This window comes from Periplaneta americana, chromosome 6 (genome assembly GCF_040183065.1).
Source record: "Periplaneta americana isolate PAMFEO1 chromosome 6, P.americana_PAMFEO1_priV1, whole genome shotgun sequence".
NCBI classification, from domain to species: Eukaryota; Metazoa; Arthropoda; class Insecta; order Blattodea; family Blattidae; genus Periplaneta; species Periplaneta americana.
Window position 1 is genome coordinate 137,533,630 of NC_091122.1, and position 22,780 is coordinate 137,556,409.

Sequence of the window (22,780 nt, forward strand, 5' to 3'; positions counted from 1 at the left end):
CAAGTTCGGAAACATAGATTTGTCAGAATAAAGTGTAATCGCTCATTACATTATCAAACCTAATTTCATTCAAATAAATTATTTTATATAACGCTTTAAAATATTTTAATATTTATTACATACGAAAAATAGCTCAGACATATATTATTAATTACCTCTTTAATACATGTAATGGAATATTACAGAATCACAGATCACACACAGGAGCACAGGATCGACAAATTGTAATATTGGTCCCACTGTATCAAAAGATGGTTGCTATGATCATTTTAAGTGATTCAAGTTTATCAGAAATGGTTCAAATGTTAGAAGAATCAATTTCATTTGTGCCATTAAGGATGTGTTTGTATTAAAATGTTGCTATGAAAATGAAAAAATACATTTGGAAATGGCCAAAAAGGTTAATGTCGTATTTTATACATTGCATTAATAATCTTGAAATGCCTAATTTACTTAGGAAAATAACAGCTTCCCATAATAATGGGTTAAGTAACAATGCATACAAAACCAGAAGTGAAACTAGCACTGAGGTAGTTTCAGTGATTTCGGGGACGGAAGTGAAAATCATTGAATTTGTAAGGGATTTTGGTTCCGGGATTTTTTTTAATGCAGTTGATCGTATATGCAAGGCATAACAAAAGCCTAAACTAACCAAACCTGTCACATTCATATCTACAAAGTGTATAAGCGGAGTACGAAGGGAACTACCTCAGCGCAAGTTTAGCATTAGCAGCCCTAAAACCTCTAAACTTCCTAAGTGACACTTGTCAAATAGAATATGGTATTGTAGGGTTATAAATAGTCTGCTTTTCCAGGTTGAGAAATATGCCTCAGACCTAATAATAGGGTTGACGATACATCCTTTCTTGTTCCTGAACGCAATAATGTCCGCCCTCCTGTTGCTCCAATCCGAGGATAAGCCATTCACTTCCTCTTATAAGTACTTAGTGGTCCCTTTCTTTCAATGCTTCAACAATTATGGACCTATTTTTATGGTGAGTAAACTTCCCATTGCTGTATAATGTACCTATATGCAAGGTTTTCAGGTGGCGATTTAATAAAGATAAGCATAAAAACTAAAATGGACGTTTTTAGAAGACTGAGTGTCATATTGCAAAAACCGGACGTAATTTCACCAGATGGAGATTCAACTTTTTCACAAGAAGCTCATAAGAAATTAAAGATCTCACAAGAATTTGATAGCCTTGGTTTCACATGGTTACACACATTTGCTCCCTGCTTTCCAGTAGATGGAAATAAGGTAATCTTAATTATTTTTGTATTCTTACATTAATGTTTTGTTACAAAAGGAACTAGCAGAGATGAAACTGCTGTATGTTTGAAAACAATTAAAGTCCACATTAGTGGGAAGAGAGTACTGAATATTTTAGGAGTCACAACAAGAAAAATATTTGGAAACTGTTAATTTGTATGAGATTGGATGAATCCAATCTAATACAAATTAACAGTTTCCAAGTGTACACAAGTGTACTCTTTTCTTTTATTTTATTTCAATTTTTTTGTGATTAACCGGTAAGTGGTTATTTAGAGGTTATGTTGAAGGAATGTAAGAGAAAATGTTTCTCTTTTTTCTTCATTGACCTATTTTTACCTAACAGAACGACACTAAGACTGGGCACTGACAATCTATAAAAAGGTCTAAGTAATTCTTCAGAAGAAGTGAACCACCACTGCATGTTCACTCACCACAAGAAACACATAAGTGATGGGGAAAGAGGGGAATTTAGGGTGTGGGAGGGGAGCCATCTGTGAAGAAATGAAGAAAGCAGATGTAAAATTTAAATATTTCGTTACTAGATAGCATTTGCATCTACTCCATTTAATTCAGTTTTCTCTTTCTTTGTGATGTTCCCTGCAATCATAACACAGAATTACATACTACTGCTTTTTTTGTTATAAATTCCTACCTGAAGACATGAACCATGGAACCCGGCCTGAAGCCAATTCACTAGGCCATTATTGCTGATGCTGGTTAGATTTGAATTCTTTCTGTTATGTTGTCGCCTCAAGAGGTCCAGGGAGCACTGGAAGAGGTGAGGTTATCAGTGATGTAATGAGTGGGAATTATGGGTAGTAAGACAAAGAGATAAAATTGGCATACATGTGGTGTAATCTTGGATTGCCTAATTATGTGGAAGTAAATTAATTAACATACATGTGAATTGAAATGTTTTGATACTCCTGTAATTCGCCCTGCACCTCTCGACAAAGTGGATTGTGCAATAGTGTGTTGGATTCGAATGGCAATATGTCATGTGTGAAGTGAAGTTCAGGGAGAGGAGAAATCCTGAGAAAGATGAGATGTGGCCCTCTTGGATGAGACGTTCTACTGAGCTATAAATCAGCCATGCTTAAGTATATATATTCTGGATGAACCATAAGTAATGTCATTAATTCCAGTGGGTGTTCTCTGAGATATTTCAAACCAAAAAGTTATATACAATTTTGCTCGTTTTTGTTTTCTTTTCGAGATAAAAATTGTTTTATATGAAACATTTTATAGTGTGTTCTGGGAAAGCCATTGATTTAATTCCCAATATGTTAAGTCAGTTTAAGAGAGCAGTGTATTATGATAAATTATTGAAAGAATTTTAGTTTTGTCCTTTAAATGTGCAGAAATTTGATCTGAAGAAATGTAACTTTTCGTTCTGCAAAGGAATTTTGCAATGTTATATTTGTCCAGATTAAATTTCTGCACATTTAAAGGACAAAACAAAAATTCTTTCAGTCATTTATCATCATAATACACTGCTCTCTTAAACTGACGATCATGTCGGGAATTAAATCAATGGCTTTCCCAAAACACGTTCTAAAATGTTTCATATAAAACAATTTTTATCTCCAAAAGAAAGCAATACTTTGCATACTTCCACTCAGTAATGAGTTTTGGAATAATATTCTGGGGAAATTCCACAGATAGTAACAGTATATTTCTATTACAAAAAATAGTAATTAGAATAATATTAGGTGCCAAATCTAGGGAATCTTGTAGGACTATTTTCAAAAAACTACAAATAATCCCCATGGCTTGTCAGTATATCTTTTCATTAATAGTCTTCCTCGTATGTAATCGTGAAAACTTTGTAACTAATTCAACAGTTCATAGCATAAATACACGTCAAAGAAATGACTTTCATACTCCATCGGCAAGTCTGTCGTGCTATCAAAAAGGAGTGCGTTATATGGCAGTAAAAATTTTTAATAGCCTCCCTATCGATATAAAAAATGAAACTCAAAACATAAGATTATTTAGGGCCAAATTAAAGAAGTACCTAATTTCTCACGCCTTCTATTCTGTAGGTGAATTCATGACATTCAATAACACTTCATGAAATTGATACTAAAACTTTGTGTTGTACTAGTAGACTATATTGTAAATCTCGTCTGTATATATATTTCATTTATAATAGTATTAAGTTTTTTGACCTGTTCCATATTCTAGCTGTAAAGCAATGTATGAATACCATGGAATGTTAATAAATACAATACAATACAATACAAAAACGAGCAAAAATCGCTTTTAACTTTTTTGCTTGAAATATTTCAAAGAATAACCTCTTGGAATTAATGACATTACTTATGGTTTACTCTGTATATGTTTCGATTATTATAATGAAAATATTTTCAACTCGAATGTAAGACCATGTATTTACCAGTATACCAGAAGACATTAATTACATTAAAGATTGTGCCTTCTTTGGTTCACTTCTTCTACCAACAGCAGTCATTGGTATTTATAGTCATTGCTGTATCATTACTGGTTTAGGATGACAATTTAATATTGTTGTTAATTTTAAAACCTTATATGAGATGATGATGATGATGATGATGATGATGATGATAAAATGTTGTTGTTGTTTTCTAATGCCAGGCGTTTGACAATAAAGTCATTTGACCTCTTGCACTCCAATATTTTTCAAAGAGTTAAATGGCAAGTTGTAGCCGATTTAAGTGAACACCATATTTTAACATTTTGGTGGCTACTTCATTCACACACAACCTCCAGAATGTCTGAAGGACCACACCTGCTGTTGGTCTACGGGTCCATTGGACCTAGCTGGGAGATCTTGTTGATCACCAGCTTTCCCTCCTTAAGCCACTGGAGGACGATTTTAGTGCCATAGCAGGTCAGCACTAGGAACAGAAAAGTAGAAAGAGGAGGAAGGAAAGTGAAATGAACCCCTAGGCCTCGAATGCTCTAATGCCGTCAGGGTCGAAGAAAGTAAGAGTTCAGTCAGAGGACTGGATAGGAAAGGGTAAAGAGGGAATTAGGTATTGGATAGAGGAAAATTATACCAAATTCAGTCAATAACTCATCAAGCTGACCAGTGGTAATGGATGAGTAGCACCTCCCTTTAGTTCAGCTCGTAAAATTATGCTTACTAACAGCTACACCACGGGAAGGTAGGGATGGGACATTGGGTATTTGTCCAGGTTGGTTCCTTAAAGCCTTCAATGGGAAGGATTAATGGCTCTCCCCCCTGTATCCGACAGATACCCTTTTGCAGCCGATGATAAATTGTAAAACCTTACGTAAGATGATAACATCAGCAGTAGCTTATTAGAATCAAGCATGCAAATCTTTGCGAATACTAAGGAAATAAATTATATCGTATTTGTAATAATTATTGTTTAGGTTACTGTAATACATGAACCCAACATATTCTACAAAACAGTAGTGGAGAGGTGCCGAACAGCTAAACGACGAATAACATTAGCATCTTTGTATTTGGGAACTGGTCATCTGGAAGAACAATTGGTAAGATTAGACTACATTTGTAAACTCTAATGTAACATATAACGTCTTTGAATGTAACTGCTATGAGGGACTCAGCTTTTTGGCCCTGACAACATGAAAAGTAGGAGTTGATTGATAAACGGTAGTCATTATAGGAAAATATAAGTGGTTGAACATATAATAATATTATGATTGCAAAAATTTTGTTCTTGGTTTCAGATACAATAATATTATACAAAAATCTGTGTCCCATATATTGTGGACTTGGAAATTCGAACATCAGGTAATTTATGAACCAGTGTTGCCCCATCACTGTGGAGTAACGGTTAGCATGTCTGACTTTGAAACGAGCAGCCCCAGGTTCAAATCCTGGTTGAGGATTATTTCGGGGTTTTCTCTCAATCCATTAAGAGCAAATGCTGGGTAACTTTCAGTGCTGGATCCTGGGCTCATTTTACTGGCATTATCACCATCTCATTCAAACGCTATATAACCATAGCAGTTGAAAAAGCATCGTAAAATAACTAACTGAACTAGTATTTCATACAACTCACATATTTTAGTGTAACTTACTATTGTGAAGCACAGTGACTCCTTATGTTTATGACAACAGCACCAAATAATCAATTGAACAAAACACCTACAGTAGGCCTATTTCATAATTTTATGTTTTGACTAGCTTACCAAGCAACTATTAAATGCTTTGAGTGGATCACAGCTTCTGCCAGCAACAGATTTTAGTTTTCTTCATGATGTGAAACAGGAAATACCATTTCTTCACTACATATTATTATATAATTATATATATTGGGGAAGACAGCAGTGGAGAAATTTGTAATGACAGAAGTTATTTGTCCCTTCATGTCGGTATGATGACTAAAGATAAATTTGGTTCATACTTGATGTAACTGCTATGATATAATGGTGAGTGACTGTTTTTATGTAGTCGGTAGAGTTCACAGTTCCATTCCAGAAGCTGGTGAATAGAGGCATGGTGAAATAGCTTTGGAGTGGGTTCTTACATATCCTTACATTCTTCAGCGCCAGAAAGCTGAGTCCAATATTGTACCTGTAATTTTTCACCAATAATTATTTTCCTATCAGCCTATGCTTGCCAGTATTATCTAAATTTCTTCCAAATTCCAACAATAAAATAGGCCTATAGTTTTTCTTTAGTTTGGTATTTAAAATTTTTATGTTTTTGGTGTGAAAATTGTTTTTATCAAACAGCCTGTTTTAATGTATATAAACAATATTATTGCGCATGTGCATGTGTGTTTATTTGAGTGTGTGTCTGCACCAAGAAAATACAGTTATTGTAAAACTATTATCTAACTGTAGATGGATAATGAAACAAAGGAGTATGTACCATTCCTTGTGCACTAGCTTACTCTTGGACTGAAGTCATGTTACAGTACTTATTTTAATGACCACCACCACTACTTGATAAACATCATATTGTGTTTACTTTTACATAGTGGTCATCAAAGCTACTCAGATCTCTGAATATCTGTAATCTTTACAGGTAGCTGCAATTAGCGAAAACCTTAGAGCATCAGGAGATCAACTGAAGGTGAAAGTATTATTAGACCATACTAGAGGATCCAGAGGTGAACCCAATTCACGTCGTATGCTTCTGCCACTTCTTAATAAGTACAAAGATTTGTGTCAGGTAATTCAACGTCAGTTTTTTTTTTTCATGCATCTTGGGAGGGTTTTGTGTGTGTGTTTTTTTTTATCCATATATCTTAATGTCGTCTATTATTTGATATCTTCTGCCCCAAATTCATCTCCCATTCATCATTCCTTCCAGTGCATCCTTCAATAGATAGTTTCTTCTCAGACAGTGACTCAGCCAATTCCTTTTTCTCTTCCTCATCAGTTTCAGCATTATTCTTTCTTCACCCGCTTTTTCTGACAGTTTTATAATTTAAATTGGTTATGTAACATTTCCTTGTGCAATATTTAATTTATTGGTTTAACGTTTTTCACTGACTTTCCTTACCAGTACAGCAATTTCTTATTGTGATTTGGATAGCCATAATAGATACTTGAAAATCCAGCTCATTTCGTGTTACAATATTAATTGTATAGTAATAGTCCATTTGTACATTAGTAATACAATTGAGGAATTTGCTGGAAGAAGAGCACGTAGGTCAGTTTTTCATTGCTGCATATCTGCCCTTTTTCCGGCAAATTATTCAGGTATAAGGACTGTTGAGAATGTTAAAGACTGTGTACAGAAAGTAGTATACTGGTAATGCTTTGTTGTGGTCCTATGTTCTGGGAAAGGGAGATGAGAATGATAGGAAATATGTCATTGGTGGATTGTGGTATGCAGTAGAAACATTGTTATAAGCAAGCTGTTTAAGTAGGTGAATGGCATTATAGTCGAGTTCTTTGCATTACAAATAAAGCCAAACTTGTTCATAATGGCATTTCATTAGTAAAGCATTTTAATTTGTCTGTTTTTTTTTGTGGTCTCTCATCAGGTTTCTTTATATCACACTCCAGTGCTGCGTGGATTATTGCACAGACTGATGCCAGAGCGATATAATGAAGTACTTGGTCTTCAGCACATGAAAGTATACCTTTTTGATGATTCACTCCTGATAAGTGGGTGAGTTTTATACATATTTTCAAAAATACATTCTCAGTGGGAAACGTGCATTATGTTTTTTATTGTTTAAATATATTCTATGATTCCTAGTTATGGATGGTTTGTTCAAAAAATCTTTTTATCCCAGAAAATAATATATTTTAACTGTTCTTTGATGTGCATTTGAAAACGGATGTGACATTATAGCACAGGTTGTCTATATATTAATCACGTAGTCATAGTCTTCTAGTTGGCCGTGATTCAGACTATGCCCTCATTTTGATTGCATTATTAGGTGCATGATAATTTTTCATTTTTCTCAGATCCGACTCTAAAATGGTACTTGATTAAGGATACGATATGTAAATTTATATAATGATAGTAACTACTTGTGTTATTATAAAGAGAATAACTACTTCATGTCCAATAGAATTCGAGGTGTCAAGGTCACAGGTAAACAGCACTGGTATAGGTCCTTCTTGAACTTTTAATTTTAGCTATTGATATGAGATTTACTTAAATATTTGTTTCCCTCTGATGGTAAACAACGTTGGTATGGAAAGTTATGAAGATGATGATATTAAGTTAGCACAACAATGATAAGTTCAGAATTCGTACTAAGTTCATGCAATGAGAGCAATATATTATTGCACTTTTGCACAATACACCGTATATAGGATTTATTTCTATGCAGCTTTTTAGCAAGAATAGATATCATAGTAAATTTCTACAACAGATGACGAACAAACATTGGTAGGAATAAGAAGAAAACTAAGCACAGGAAATATTCATTCACCTCATCTAACTCAGAAACACTTGTATTGTATTATTCTGTCACATCAATAACATGAATTTTCGTAATATACACTCACCAGCAAAAAATTGGGCCACCTACATTTTCTTTAAAATTTTTTAAAATTGTAGGATTTTTTAAATGATTGTAGGTGTGCTGAGGTTCATTTAATCATTCATTTATTTTGTGATACGTAACAATGTAATGCCGAATACATAATACCCAACAATGATCTGAAAAGAAGATTCGTTCTTCTTGCAATATTGTCTAAACTTCTCAGACTCATTTCAAGCCAAACTGAAGAAGTCTACAGACTGTTAAGCTCTTTTGAGGCAGTATTGGAGTACATCATTGTATACAAATGTCGCTAAGTCCTACCGATTCAGCAAAAGTGGTTGCATTGATAGAAGATGGGAATAGTCAGCATTATGTGGCTGCAGTTCTTGGGATTTCTCGATCAACCATACAACCGGTGTACCATCGCTTTAGAGAGACAGGAAGTTATTCCAGATGATCTGGTTCAGGGAGAAAACAAGTAACTTCGGATCATGACGACCATTTTATTGTCCTAAACACATTAAGAGATCGCCATTCCACAGTTGTTGAGACTAGAAGAACCCTCCAGGAAATAAGGCAAGTTAGCGTGAGTGAGAGAACTGTAAGAAAACATCTGGATGAATCTGGGCTGAAATCTAGAAGACCAGCTAAAGGCCCAGAATTGCTCCAGCATCATCGTGTTGAGCGATTATGTTTTGCTCACAATCATGCTAATTGGAATCTGGGAGAGTGGCGACGAGTGCTCTTCACAGATGAATCGAGATTTAGTCCACGGTCTCCAGATGGACCTGAAAGAGTGTGGAGAAGAGAAGGAGAACGTTTTTCTTCATGTACTTTCAGTTCACGTGTCAGTTTGCAAGGTGGATCAGTAATGGTGTGGGATGGCATTTCGTATGAAGCTCGCACAGAACTTGTTTTCATTAATGGAGGTGCTTTCACTGCTCCAAGATACATCGAAGAAGTTCTAATTGAACATGTGGTACCATATGCTCCACTTATTGGTGAAGAGTTACTGTTAATGCATGCTGCAAAAATCGTGGATGAGTTCCTTCATGATGTTGGATTGAATAGGATGGCATGGCCAGCAAGAAGTCCTGATATAAACCCTATTGAACATGTGTGGGAAATGCCAGGGAAGAGAGTTAGAAGTCGTCTATCTTCTCACAGCAACTTACAACAGCTCCAAAATGTTCTAAATTAAGAATGGATAGCATCGAGCAGACTGTCATCTAGAATCTGAGTGGTAGCAGTCATACGGTCACGGGGAGGCAATACCTGCTATTAGCAACATCTGGGTGGCCATGAAATCAGTTGAACATTTGGAAGAAAATTGATACAATTTGTAAGTTTTTACACCTTTTAATTATACCCATTGTTTGGCGTTGAAAATAATAACACAAGTGATAATAAAGAAGAGTCTGTTTGCTGGGAAGCAATGTTTTCTTCAATTCATAATTGGTTTTCTGATTCTCGCCTCATAAAAAAAAAATTGAGAAACTTTAGGTGGTCCAGTTTTTTTGTCGGTGAGTGTATTTGTAATATCTTAAAAATTGTATGGCATTTTATTTTGCTACCTGTATGTCTTCCTCATCGTAGTAATTTACTGTAATTTGTCATTCCAGAGCACATTTCAATTTTACAGAGTTATTTATCTTACAGAGCAAACTTGAGCAATGATTATTTCACTAATCGTCAAGACCGATATGTGCTGATAGAAGACTGTGGTCCTTTGGCTGATTTCTATGATGGACTGGTGTCGAGAGTGAGTGAGTTTTCACTTCAGTTAGACCAAGGTGACCAAGTCCATCTTCATTCCAGCTGGAAGTATCATCCATACAAAGGAAAGAAAGGAGAGTTTAAGTCTGCAGCAAAGGATCGAGTATGGAGTTACATCAGTTCGACCATGACACAACAGCAAAACCATGGCATATCTGGTGAGACTGCATTTATACAAATAATGTAAACCCAAACACTTCATCTCCTTACCAGTGCATTGTAAAAGATAAATTTTTAGAAGCAAAGTTCATAAACCCTAATACCAATGAAATAAGTAATGAAATGAGACTTGTTAAGTCTATACCTCATTGGGTCAATATTCTAATACAGTACTGTTCATTAACGAGAAGAGAAACAGTACCTATACCCTTTACATTAGAATTACCGGTAATTTGCCAAATAGGTAATATGAGAATCTCATTATAAATTACTGATATATTTTAATATCTTATCAGTTTTAAGTATCGATCTTGGTAAATAAGTAAAAAAGTATTAGAAGTAATTACAGTATATGAATATTTGAACGTCCACTTTTTATACAGTTTGTCCCAAAAATTACTGTGCACTGGCATGTACAGTAGTGGCAAAAAAAACCAGACCGACCCTTGTAGCTGATTTCAGAGCCTTGTTGACTCCAGAGCACTATAAACTGGTAACTAAGACTTTCGTGGTTCGAATCCTACCTGGGAAGGAACCTTTTTTTTTTTTTTTTGTTCCTTATTCAAATTTATTCCCAATACTTTTCGATTGCAGCGATATTTTATTACTTAATTAACTTATTATTCCCAGAACATGAATTTTACCAGCAATCGAAAAGTATTGGGAATACATTTGAATAAGGAACAAAAAAAAGTTTTCTTCCCAGGCAGGATTCGAACCACGAAAGTCTTATTTACCGGTCTATCATGCTCTAGAGTGAACTAGGCTCTGAAATCAGCTACAAGGGTCGATCCTGTTTTTTATGCCACTACTGTACAGCATACAGTGATGTTAGAATTGTTGGTTCTCCACTTGGCATGAACTTGGCGACACGCAGCTGCAACAGTGGTGTTGATGGTCGTCGAAGCACTAGGGAATAGAAGCAATCAGGATAGAGCATTGGAAATGACATCAGCATAGTACACCAGTGTTAACAGGGTTAACTATCTTGGTTGATTGACAATGGAGCATGTGTTTTGTAAAATCGGTAAATATATGGAGAATATTCAGCAAAAGTAAGGGGAGAAAATGGGAGAGTATACGAGAATTGTGGGAAACCAACAAGATGAAACCTAGGAAGGAAATTGTGGCAGTTTTTAGGCTGACAATTGGCCATGACTATCTTGCATGAATGAAGATATACCCTAGTGAATGCTGTACTCCAAATTCCATCGTGGATGCTGACCATCTCCTGCACTGTACTGAACTCAACCATATTCATCAAAAGGAAACAAATTTAGCCATACTTTATTGGAATGTCAGAAATAAAATGGAATAATTCTTCATGAAGCCATGACAACAATAACTGTTCAGCAAAAGTTCACGCAGCAATTTAAATATGTATAAATTTCCCACCATAATGCAGTGCAAAAATATGACAAGTGTTTGGTGAAATATTCAAGATGCACCCCAATCTGGAAGACTTTCCACTTCAGAAGAAACAATTATGTATCAATATCCAGAGTCCAAGTAAGTCTGTGAGATCGTTGTCCCAACAGACCCACTTGTCAAAGAGTACATCTCACAAGATTCTGAAGACTAGTTTGAAGATGTATCCATGCAGGGTGTCCACAGTGCATCAGCTAGGAGAAATAATTAGACATGTGTCAAACCTAAAACAGCATTGGCAAAATCGTAAAATTTGGCACTCAAAACGAATATTACCATTACTAACAACCCTCAGCTGGTGTTGGGGGAGGTCAGTATGCGAGTGGCGACCTTGAAGACAAAAAATGATTTGTCACAATTATTCAAGGTCAGACATCCACGGGTTGAGGGATGTGGAGGTACACCGTGGTGAGGTTATCGCACTTTCCCATTATAACTGATCAATTTTAGTGTCTTTTATTTGCTGATATTTAAAATTTCGAAAATTACATGAGGGGAAAAATTGCCAGTAACTCAGATGCCTTGTGGCCGCAATTGAAGAAAAACGACTGGGAAGACTGCATAAAATGCTGTTGCAACACGATGATGCACGTCTGCATTCTGCTAACATGATGAAAGCAATTATTCAGGAGTTTGGTCGGGAGGTGATTCCACATCCTCCATGTTCTCCCGATCTTTTCACCTTTTTTGTTCTCTGTCCAGCAGTCGTCAAGGGAACTTCTTTGATAATGAAGATGCTTTACAAACTTGGCTTGACGACTTCTTTCACTCCAAACCAGCAGATTTCTTCAGATGTGGAATCGAAAAACTACTCCAGCATTGGCACAGAGTCATAGATAATGTAAGAGAATATATTACTGATTAATTTCTATCTTCTATTCATCCCAAATAAAAACTTTTGTCACAGCGAAAAAATGCTTCGAACTTTTCCATCAAGCCAATAATTCTTTGATATCATCAGTGGCTTTGTTATTTCCAGTATTTAAGAAGATTTTAAGTAGGCACCTGTCTGTATGTGATTTTCTTGAAATTCTTCCAATTCATTCACTTTTTTTTTCATAGAGAATAATACCAATTAAAGTCTATATAAACCACTTGGAAGAAATTAATACAAGGTCATTTAAGGTATTGGTAGAACAATAAATGACGAAGTTCACAAGTTGCTTTTAGCAAACTTCCACATGGAACACTTACACACAAAAGCAAAGGGATGTTTTCGTGTCCATAGCTCATCATATTATGTCTGTTGGCAAGTCGTTTGTTACAGTTCAAACAGTTCCACTGACAAGCACTGAGTGTAGATCCTATTAATTTTGCAAAAACAGAAAAGTGATACAGAACATGATTCATATGGCTTTCGTATTTCCATTAGTTTACGTGTATAAATAAAATTGAACTTGAAGTGAAGTCTTTGTATTATTATATAACGAGATGAGACTTGATAATTTAAACATTGTTGCATATTTTACATTAAAGTTTTTTAAAGAACAAAAATAATGTTGTGAGCTACTTATCTGTGAATTTAGTTCAAATATTCAAGAATAGTCGTTGAAGATAGTTGAGTTTGCCTTCATATTTAATGTGAGAAAAGGATAATATTATTTTCTGAAAAATAATTGTAACGTAAATATGTATACAATTTAGGTACAGGGGACACTTGGATATTTCCTTTGGTGGAGATGGGTCAGCTGGGACTTCATCAGGACAGTTGTGTGACAAAGAAAATGTTCGAAACAGCATTACCAGGCTCCATCATTCATCTTGCTACTGGATACTTCAATCTGACACAAGAATATACCATATCCATAATTAACCATTCTGCTGCATCATTCAACATCTTAATGGCACACCCGACAGTGAGTATTGAGTAGTGTGAGGCCTATGTGTATGCGTGTATTTGCGTGTCTCTTATAAATTTTAAGTCATTGGGTTGATTTTAAAGAAACTTAGTAGAAATATGATACTGTTGAAAGTCATCACTGAATAAAATGAATGGATTCTTGAAATAGAAATCTGTATATTTTAATGTTAAAGATTTATGAAAATAAAAAAGTGAAGGAGATAATTACATGTTTATTCTTAGAACTGAGAATATAGTATTTATAAAATTTACATTTATCTAATCATTGTAAGTAGTTATTCAGCTTTATAAACAAAACAGTCTTTAGAAATTTGTTTTTCAATGTTTCAGGCAAATGGCTTCCTTGGTGCACAAGGTCCTGCAGGTGGGATTCCAGCAGCCTACACTTTGTTGGCATCAGCATTCTTCAAACAACAGCAAATCAGTGGTCAGGAACAACGTATACAAATGGCAGAATTTCAAAAGAAGGGCTGGACCTACCATGCAAAGGGATTATGGTACACATTGCCGGGCCAGAACTTGCCCATCCTGACTTTAGTTGGATCTCCTAATTTTGGTAAGTAGTTACCAGGATGTATATTAATGAGTGTAGAAATGAATACCCACCAAGGCTTAATATACTGAAAAGGGAGTGGGTGCGTGCATGCGAATTCGAATAGTACTTAATTATTGATGAAAAACTGCATATTGCATATACTTTGTTATTTCAATAAATGATATATAATAAGAGTAGAGTGCATGGTTATCAACTTATCATAATCACAATATTTAACCACTTCACTTATTATCCCGAGTTAACTCGAGTTGCTAACATGTGTCAAAATTTATTAACCCGAGTTAACTCGTTTGAGTCCCATTGTCTATTTCATAGTGATTTTTTAAGTACCGTATTTGCTCGCGTAATTTGCGCACTTTTTAATTAACTTTGGCCACTGAAAAATTGGGGTGCGTAAAATATGCGGATTTTTCAAATAAGAGGTCCTGTTCTGAGTTTATCTCAATTAGTATATGTATAGGTAAGTATTTACGGTAGGGCTAATTTTCTATACCGGTAACTTGTCTCTACCAAGGACAAGCATTGTTAAAGTAGCGGGACTTTGGGGTTTCTTTCTGAAGCAGGTACTTCAGTTGCTGGTGAATGACCTATGATGGACTGTAGGGAAGGAAAATCCCTACTACACTGAAAAAATATGTACGTAATCCCTACTACACTGAAAAAAATATGTACGTAAAATGTGTGCGCAAAATACACGGAGCAAAAATAAAGTTCAAAATAATCCATTAAAAAGTAGGATGCGCAAAATACGCGGGGGCACAAATTACGCGAGCAAATACGGTATGTAAGAAAATTAGTGATGTACAGTGATTCTGCAATATTAAATGACCTCTTTACGAAAATAAAAAAATATGACACTTTTTTTCACAAAACTGGTAAAATAAATAGTAAGGGAAGAGGTTAATATGCACATATACAGTATTTAAAGTTTTTATATGTAAGTGTGATATGATAGTACATGACACAAATTCTGTAAATTTTAGTGTTTTTTTATGTGTCTGCACCATATCATAATATGTTTTCGATAAGTTTTATTCCGATACATAATAACTATTGTACAGAAGTAAATCTTGTTTTTTTCTTTGATACTCATAATATAATTTTTAATAGGAAATAGATCTGTCTGCCGGGACTTGGAGACGCAGATAGCTATAGTAACTAAAAATCCAAAATTGCAACAGAATCTTTTAGAAGAAAGAGAGCGATTATATGCTTCAAGTACTCCATTTACTAGTGAAACATTATCACAGCCTGATAGAAAATATGCTCCACTGTGGGTTCATATGGCAGTACGACTCTTCCGCAACCTACTATAGTTGTCTTCTTCGGATAAGGTAAAGCACAGTCTTGTGTACATTAATCTTGTCTTCTTGCAATAATTTTTTTAATTTATAGCAACTTAACCTGATTTAAGATAACTGTCTTGAAAATATTGTTGTTTTATCACAATATAGTTCTGTGTGCATGTGGAGGTGTACTGATATTTACCTATATTTATCATATACAGTAAAACTTCATTTATACATTTTTTTCTGAAGCACTGGCAAAATTCTTATACATTCCATGTTAATTTTCGTTTATACGTTTTTTATACTTATACTATCGTATTTTATATCACATGAGGTACGTAACTTCATTTATACATTCTAATACAATTTTGCTCGAAATTAGGTTTGCCATGAAAATATAAGAACGCGAAAATACCGTATTTATTCGAATATAATATAGTACACCATCGAATATAATACATACACCAATTGTTTTTATCCCAAAATCCAGAAAAAAAAAATACTAGCAAATACTGTATGCACCTGTGCTAAAAACCACTCAAGATTAAAATTATATTATCAAGACAGGTTATAAAGGCAACCTTGCCTCTAGCTATATACATCACATTCATCCTCATCCTCATTTGCAGTATCAGAACTGGAATTCCCGACCAACTGGTCTGGGTTGGTGTCAGAACATTGATTGACAATGACAAACGACATGCCACTCTTTCATCATGGTAAATTCTTTTGGTTTAATTAAAGACGAGCAGTTGTTAAAAGTTGTATACATAAAATCTCAGAATAATCGGAAAAAAAGTCATTCTTTTTAGATAATTTTTTAACATTTTTTTTTTTTTAAATAACTGCCTTTTAATATGCTGGAGTTAAAATTAATCATTTTCATTTTTCCTGTAATACAATATTTGTGTTCTCAAAGAATCACCCTGAAAAGGGCGGTTTTTTGGTGCCATTGGTTCTTCTGCTTAGGTGATAGACTACTTAGCCATTTATTATAAACGTTTCCAGGGTACACCACGAGGAGGTGAGTCTATCATTGTACCCCAATGTCAGCTTTGTGGATAGATACTGGGAGGCCAAAGAAAGAATGCAGCAGTGCTGACATCCCTTCTTCGTATTTTCACTTTGCTCATTGTTCACTTTATTTTGTTTTCTATCTTTCATTTTGGTTTTAATCGCCATTGTATGGCCAATGACTCCAGTCAAATGCCACTGCATTGAATAAAAAAAAAATGTGTTCTTAGTTGAGGGAATCAGAAGCAAAGGGGTGTAAGTGCACGTTAGCTAATTTTGAGAAACTGGATTGAAAATTTTAAGCTTTGGTATCCGTGAAGTTTTAATTTTAATTTTAATGTGTTAAAATATTGTAACTTTTATTTCAAAACAAGAATGTAACTTTTATTGTTACGACAATAATCACTTTCTATGATTGAATGTAAACACTCCCGTCAACAATGGGATTTCCACTCCACACAGTAACACAGTATTCGTTATTGCACTCCACAGACGACAATGGCAAATTACTTGGATTATTGAAAAACAACAATGTACTGTTAATCTTAACTAATGTTCACAAAGCACTATTTACAAATCAGAACTGTCAGTTCTCAGTTCACAGTTCGTTTGCCTTGGCTAGTTCTTCTAGCTCAGTCACTCGAGTTCACAGTATCCCGAACCCCACACCTTCAGAGACAGTCCACTGAACTTCGAACTCAGGTCCCTCAACTGCGGTCCACTGCACTCAAACTCAGGACTTCCGGCTCCCACAGTTACGAACACAACTCAAGTCGAACTCCGGTCTCGAAGCTGGCTTCACTGCTACACAAGACTGCCTTGCTGTCCAAAACTAGCAACGACTGCAACTAACCCTCCACAAAACTGGCTTCATTTATACAACGACGGATCCTTGATCTCCAGAGAACAAGGTGCCGGTGCAGGTGTTACGTGCTATCTCTTCTCACTTTATAGATCTCTTGGATATGGAACAACAAGTTTTGATGGTGAAATCATTGCAATAAGTGAAGTCTCAGGAATCTTCTATGCCACATCAATAAATTTAAGAATGCAGTTATATTGTCAGACTCCAAAGCAGCTATTCTATCAATTGTCTCTAAACACACACCTTCATCTCAAACAGCAGAAATAACTAAAATGCTCTCTCAATTAATATCACTCAATAAAAGAATTGTATTCCAATGGATACCATCCCATTGTGGAATCCTGGGAAACGAGAATGCAGATGCTTTAGCAAAGAAGGGCAGCACTGCTACTTACAGACCTGTTACTAAATCTACGTATTACTCTGTGAAGATATTTATTAAATCTACATACTTAGACTTCAACAAACAAAATTTGATAACTCAATCCCAAGGGAAAAAATGGAACTCTCTGCATCAAAATCCACAGTTAATTCCGACTTACCACGAAAATCGTCTGTAGCTGCATTTAGATTGGCAACAGGCTATGATTGTTTGGCTAAACACCTGCATAGAATTGGAATATATCAGTCCCCTAACTGCCCATTGTGCAACTCAAACCAAGAAATGGATTCGGAACACCTCAAAATCTGTGCTTCAGTGGCTGGTCATGATAATATCTTTGAAAAATATTGGAGTGCAAGAGATCAAATGACTTTGTCAAACGCCTGGCATTAGAAAACAACAACAATTGAAATGAAATAATAATTTTTATTTTTTTCTTAATATTTATTTATGTTTCTAAAAATCACTATGTTAAAGAATTTCCCCACGCAGTAGTAATAGATGTGTTTATGGGATAAAAATAAGAATAACACACACAATATGCAACTTCGTAAACAAATACATTAAAAATACGTAGCAAATCCAATAGGATTCTTAGGACGTGACCTATTAATTTTTTCCCCCTGAGCATGACAACTACAGGAAATCAACAGGCAGCCAGAGGCAAGTATAAACTTGTATAGGTTGACTTAATCCCCAAAATGCTATCACACTTTTAAATTCCAAATAAAAAATAAATACGACCTTATGTTGCGTAAAAGACAGAAAATGTGCTTATTAGGAATGGGTAGTGTGATGTGTTGTGGCTCCTGAGTTATGAGTAGACATCGGATTTTTAGGCACTAAAAATTGCGGTTTTAGGCGCCTAAAATAAGCTCAAAATTTGTAAAATTAGGCTCTATTTTAATGAAAATAGGCATTTTAGGCACATCAAGGTACCATACTTATTTCTTTCACTGAAATTTTTAGTTATACACTAAAATACGCACAAAAAAGTATGTTTAAACATTAAAAAAGAATACTATATTATATTTATAAACAGAGCTGCACAAATTTAATATATTGAAACTAATGAAATAATGATTATTGATATCAAGATTACTCATTTTAAGTTATTGAAATTCAGTTCCATGCTCAGACTTTATTATAATTATCTGCACAGTACATCACCAGAATTTTTTCTAAATTCTCCACAGTTAACCTTTGCCTTTTGTCACTGAGAATCATTTTGAAAGCAGAAAAACTTCTTTCAACCGAAACTGATGTGAGAGGAGCAAATTTTAAATTAGGTACAATAGAAACATCAATACTTACTGGAACATTTACACTTTCCCCCGATATCACTCTTGATACTTTTTCCAACAATGAAAATCCTACATTCTTATTTAATACGTTGTCCCACTTATTTTTAACTTTTTTCCCAGTTTCGCCCAAAGCAGAATGTATGTTCACTTGAGCTTCCTTTACTATTGCTATTTGGCTACAAAGAGATTGTTTTTCACGTTCTAATTGTTCAATGCTTGCAGGTATGAAAGAAAAGTTTGATGTTATGTAGGCAATATCGTTTTTCACTCGTGAGTCATTCAGACAATCTTTCACTGCTTTCACACACGCTGCACTATCAGTTTCAGGTACTTTATCAATAACTGTGACCACTTCTTTAAAATACTTAGAATAATACACCACTGACTGAATCCAGGTTCCCCATCGTGTAACAACCGGCTGAGGTGGGAGTGGGATATCTGGAAAGTTCTCTCTGAATATTGAAATCCTGGATGGAGCTTTACAAAAACATTTTTTTGTGTTAGAAATAAACGAATTGACAAGAGGAAATTCATTCCGGATTGTTTCAGAAACCTTGTGAAGGCCATGTGCTAGACAGGTTACATGCGTGAGGTTGGGATAAAATGTTTTAAGAAGTGGAGCTGCAGCAACCATGTATGAGGCAGCATCAGTACAAAACAACAGAACTTTAGAATCGTCTATATTACCTGAGTATAAAGATTGTAGGCCTCTATTTACAAAATAAGCAATGGCTTGGCTATTCACTTTCGAAAGTTCCTTAACACATACGAGGTGTGGAATCGGTCCATCAGGACTAAGTTTTCCTACTACCATATTTGCTATATACCTATTCATAGGATCTGAGGTTTCATCCACAGAGACCCATATGTAAGAATCGCCTATATCCTCCCGAATGGACGCTAAAGTTTCATTGTATATTCTGTCTAAGTAATTTTTTCTTAGGGTCGACTCAGATGGGATATTTTGTTTGCAGTATTTTTGTAAAAACTGTCTTAAAACCGGATTTTCAATTGCATTCCAGGGAATGTTAGCAGCAACAAACGCTCTGGTTAAATCAGCATAGAAATTGCTGCTGAGATTGGATGAAGTAGGCTGTGTTAGTAAAGTTTGTTGCAGTTGATTTTTCTGCTGAGCTTTAGCCTTATGAGCCGCTCCTTGCACATGCTTCTTTAGGTGGCACTTCTTTTCTTGCGAAATCTAAAAATGTAAAGTAAACTGAATTAAAATAAAATCCTAATTGTTGTATTGCCGTATTTCTATCACAAAGTTAGTGGGTTCGAACAATCAAAATTTTAATGACCTGCAAATACTTTAACTATCGGAATTTAAAAGGTTAAAGTGTAGTGGTCTTAAAAAGAATTATACCTCAGGATAGCTCAGTCAATGTATAAATATTATAGGCCTACTCATTAAAATTAATAGAATTTATATATTTCAACTATTGTTACATACCTGTTTGCTACAAATCTTGCAGAATATTATTTTTCCATCATAAGTGAATTCTGAATATTCTGTTAGCCATTGCCGGATCAATGTAGATTTTGCACTTATATTTTTCGGCATTATCACGTTAAACTTCACAGGAAAACGTCCTACCGCTCAAAACTTCTCAACACAAATAAGGTGAGGGAAAGAGCAACTGTTAACGAGCATTCAAATGAACCGTTGTTATTGAGATTCAATTGGACAAAAATACAAAGTTCCACTTATTGTTGCATTTCCTGGTAGTGTTAACACTAGGAGGGCCATTCTTTTAAATACTTTGTAACGGTTTACCCTACTAATTCGCAGTTTTACGACTTTTCATAAATATTTCAAAAACACTCTTTCTCCAAAAATTGTGATTTTATGACACTCTGAAGGGCAGTACAGCTAATCGGTTTCAGACCGAAAACAGTCATTTTTATAGTATAGTATATCTCTGAATCGGTAGCAGCACATGTTGTGATTGTTGCCTGCTTCAAAACTAAGGTTGGTTCTTTGTCGGCATTTATGCCTCCAAACATGTTAAATTCGGTGAAATCTATTGCGAGTGTCGTGAGATTCAAAACATTTTGTTTCCTTTATCAATGGTTTCATGGCCGGTGTGAAGCAAACTTTCCACTTTTTAAATGCCTTAAATTTCGCAGTGAATGCATGTATAAATTATAAAAAGTAACAGTAAAATGCGAAACTTTACAGTGAGTTAGGCACTTTTAGGCGAATATTAACAAATTAGGCTCTAATAACCGTTTTAGGGCATTTTAGGGCACTATAAAACTCTTTGAATACCTTTCAATTTCCATGAAACACAAATATTAATAATTATTGTTACTTTTCTCCTAAAGAAACAAAATAGGCATTTGGCCTAGAATCCGATGTCTGGTTATGAGAAAGAGATGGAATATAGTCATTGGGCAGTGAATTTGAAGGTCCCAAAAATAAAGTTTAGACACTATGAAAAGGTGTGGTGCATTTTTTTTTTTTTTTTTTAGTAATTATGTATTTTACGTGTTAATTTATGTTAGTTTGTATTGTCTTGATCATTCTTTTCTTTTTTTTTAGGTGTGACACAAAAATATTTAGTGTCAGCAACACTTCAAGAGCATGAACTGTTATTACAGTATGTTGCAGTCGAAATAAATAATTTTATTGATTTATGTAATATGGTTATAGTGCGATTGTAGTGTTCTTTTATATCAGTATTACATCTTATTATAAATAATTATTGTATACTTACTTATATTGTTTAAAATATAAGTAATGAAATATTGTACCTTCAGAGTAAGTTAATATTACATAATTGACAATGTAAATTAAATATTCTGTTCTCACTCCCTCTCTTTCCCCTCATCTCTCTTTTTCTCTTATCCTTCTACTCTTACCCTCTTTTTTCTCTCTTCTAATTAACTTATTGGTACTTTTCTCAAAAATTTAGAAAGAAAACCTTTCTTAACCAGGAATCATCGCACATATAGTTGTTACTCAGTAACTCTCGTGTTAGATTTTATCTAACAGACTTCATTTTCTCGTTTCTTTGTTTATATGTGCATTAACAGATATATTACACACAAAGAGTTTTTACATTATTGTATCTATGTTTTTAATGATGCAAATCAGTGAAGGAAGTGGGAAAAAACCAGAGGTAGTATGCTACCCCAAGATTTTCTCCTGACATACCTCGATTTAAAAAAGACATACCCCCTCTCTAACAACATACACATACATGATGTATACAATAAATTGTTCTGTGCAGTCAGTGACGCGAATCTTTGAAGCTTACGCAACACATTAAATTTCTTAATAAAATAATTTCAAGTTACTTCAGTTATTTACTAGATTATTTTCAATGTCCATTGAAACTTATTTAAAATAATGTTAAAGCTTCAAAGTGCCTTACTTAATTATTAATAAAAAGAGCAACAACAACAAAAGTGACATAGTCACTAAATTGGCAACAGTAGCCACCACAAGCTACAGACCACAGCCTTATATACTTGAAATACTACCGTTGTAAGCATTCCAGGGGTTGACTTATCAAATAAACGTGTCTAAATACACGTTGAATACAGTTCCGGAAGGCTGTGGTTTAGATTTACAAAGCACTTTATGGTGACTGTATGTCATATTTCACTAACGGTATGTTTTCTGGCCATAGAAACCAGTGGTGGTATTCCATAACGGCACATACCGAATCATTTTATCACCTGTAGAACTGATTATAAACAAAATGCACAAAATTGAAATCAGTATTCGAGATAATCTTGTAAGAACATTTTTCGCTAAAGTAAACAATAATTTCAGAATTGAGGATATAATTTTATTCTTCTGAATACATACATAACATTTATTTTTATTTTATAATAAACTTTTTAAGCTGCTCCTATCATGTGGATCTCCTTGGCCTGTAATAGGGATGACTTTTTCTTTTACTACAAAATGTTACAGAGTAGCTCAC

The 22,780-nt window shown here is 34.6% G+C and overlaps 1 protein-coding gene across 4 annotated transcripts; it reads left to right on the top strand.

Moving 5' to 3' along the window:
• The first annotated feature begins 218 nt into the window (after positions 1–218).
• PGS1 (Phosphatidylglycerophosphate synthase 1) lies at positions 219–21,643 on the top strand. 4 transcript variants are annotated; one of them, XM_069829034.1, is made up of 10 exons: positions 220–400; positions 1,039–1,261; positions 4,658–4,780; positions 6,285–6,431; positions 7,252–7,379; positions 9,868–10,142; positions 13,216–13,427; positions 13,763–13,988; positions 15,099–15,322; positions 21,388–21,643. In XM_069829034.1, the coding sequence occupies exons 1-9, from the start codon at positions 363–365 to the stop codon at positions 15,302–15,304; spliced, it is 1,578 nt and encodes a 525-aa protein (XP_069685135.1). In that variant the 5' UTR covers positions 220–362; the 3' UTR covers positions 15,305–15,322; positions 21,388–21,643. The 4 variants fall into 4 exon arrangements, with proteins under 4 accessions (XP_069685137.1, XP_069685135.1, XP_069685136.1 ...); XM_069829035.1 differs by having other exon boundaries at positions 1,047–1,261; XM_069829036.1 differs by lacking the exon at positions 4,658–4,780 and having other exon boundaries at positions 219–400.
• The last annotated feature ends 1,137 nt before the right edge of the window (positions 21,644–22,780 follow it).

What these genes read in the sequence shown, in the direction of transcription:
- PGS1 (XM_069829034.1), top strand. Translation starts at nt 363, where the DNA reads ATGAAAATGAAAAAATACATTTGGAAATGGCCAAAAAG. An exon ending in GTCATCTGGAAGAACAATTG is followed by an intron (nt 4,781 to 6,284) that starts GTAAGATTAGAC and finishes TAATCTTTACAG; the next exon opens with GTAGCTGCAATTAGCGAAAA. An exon ending in TCTTAATGGCACACCCGACA is followed by an intron (nt 13,428 to 13,762) that starts GTGAGTATTGAG and finishes TCAATGTTTCAG; the next exon opens with GCAAATGGCTTCCTTGGTGC.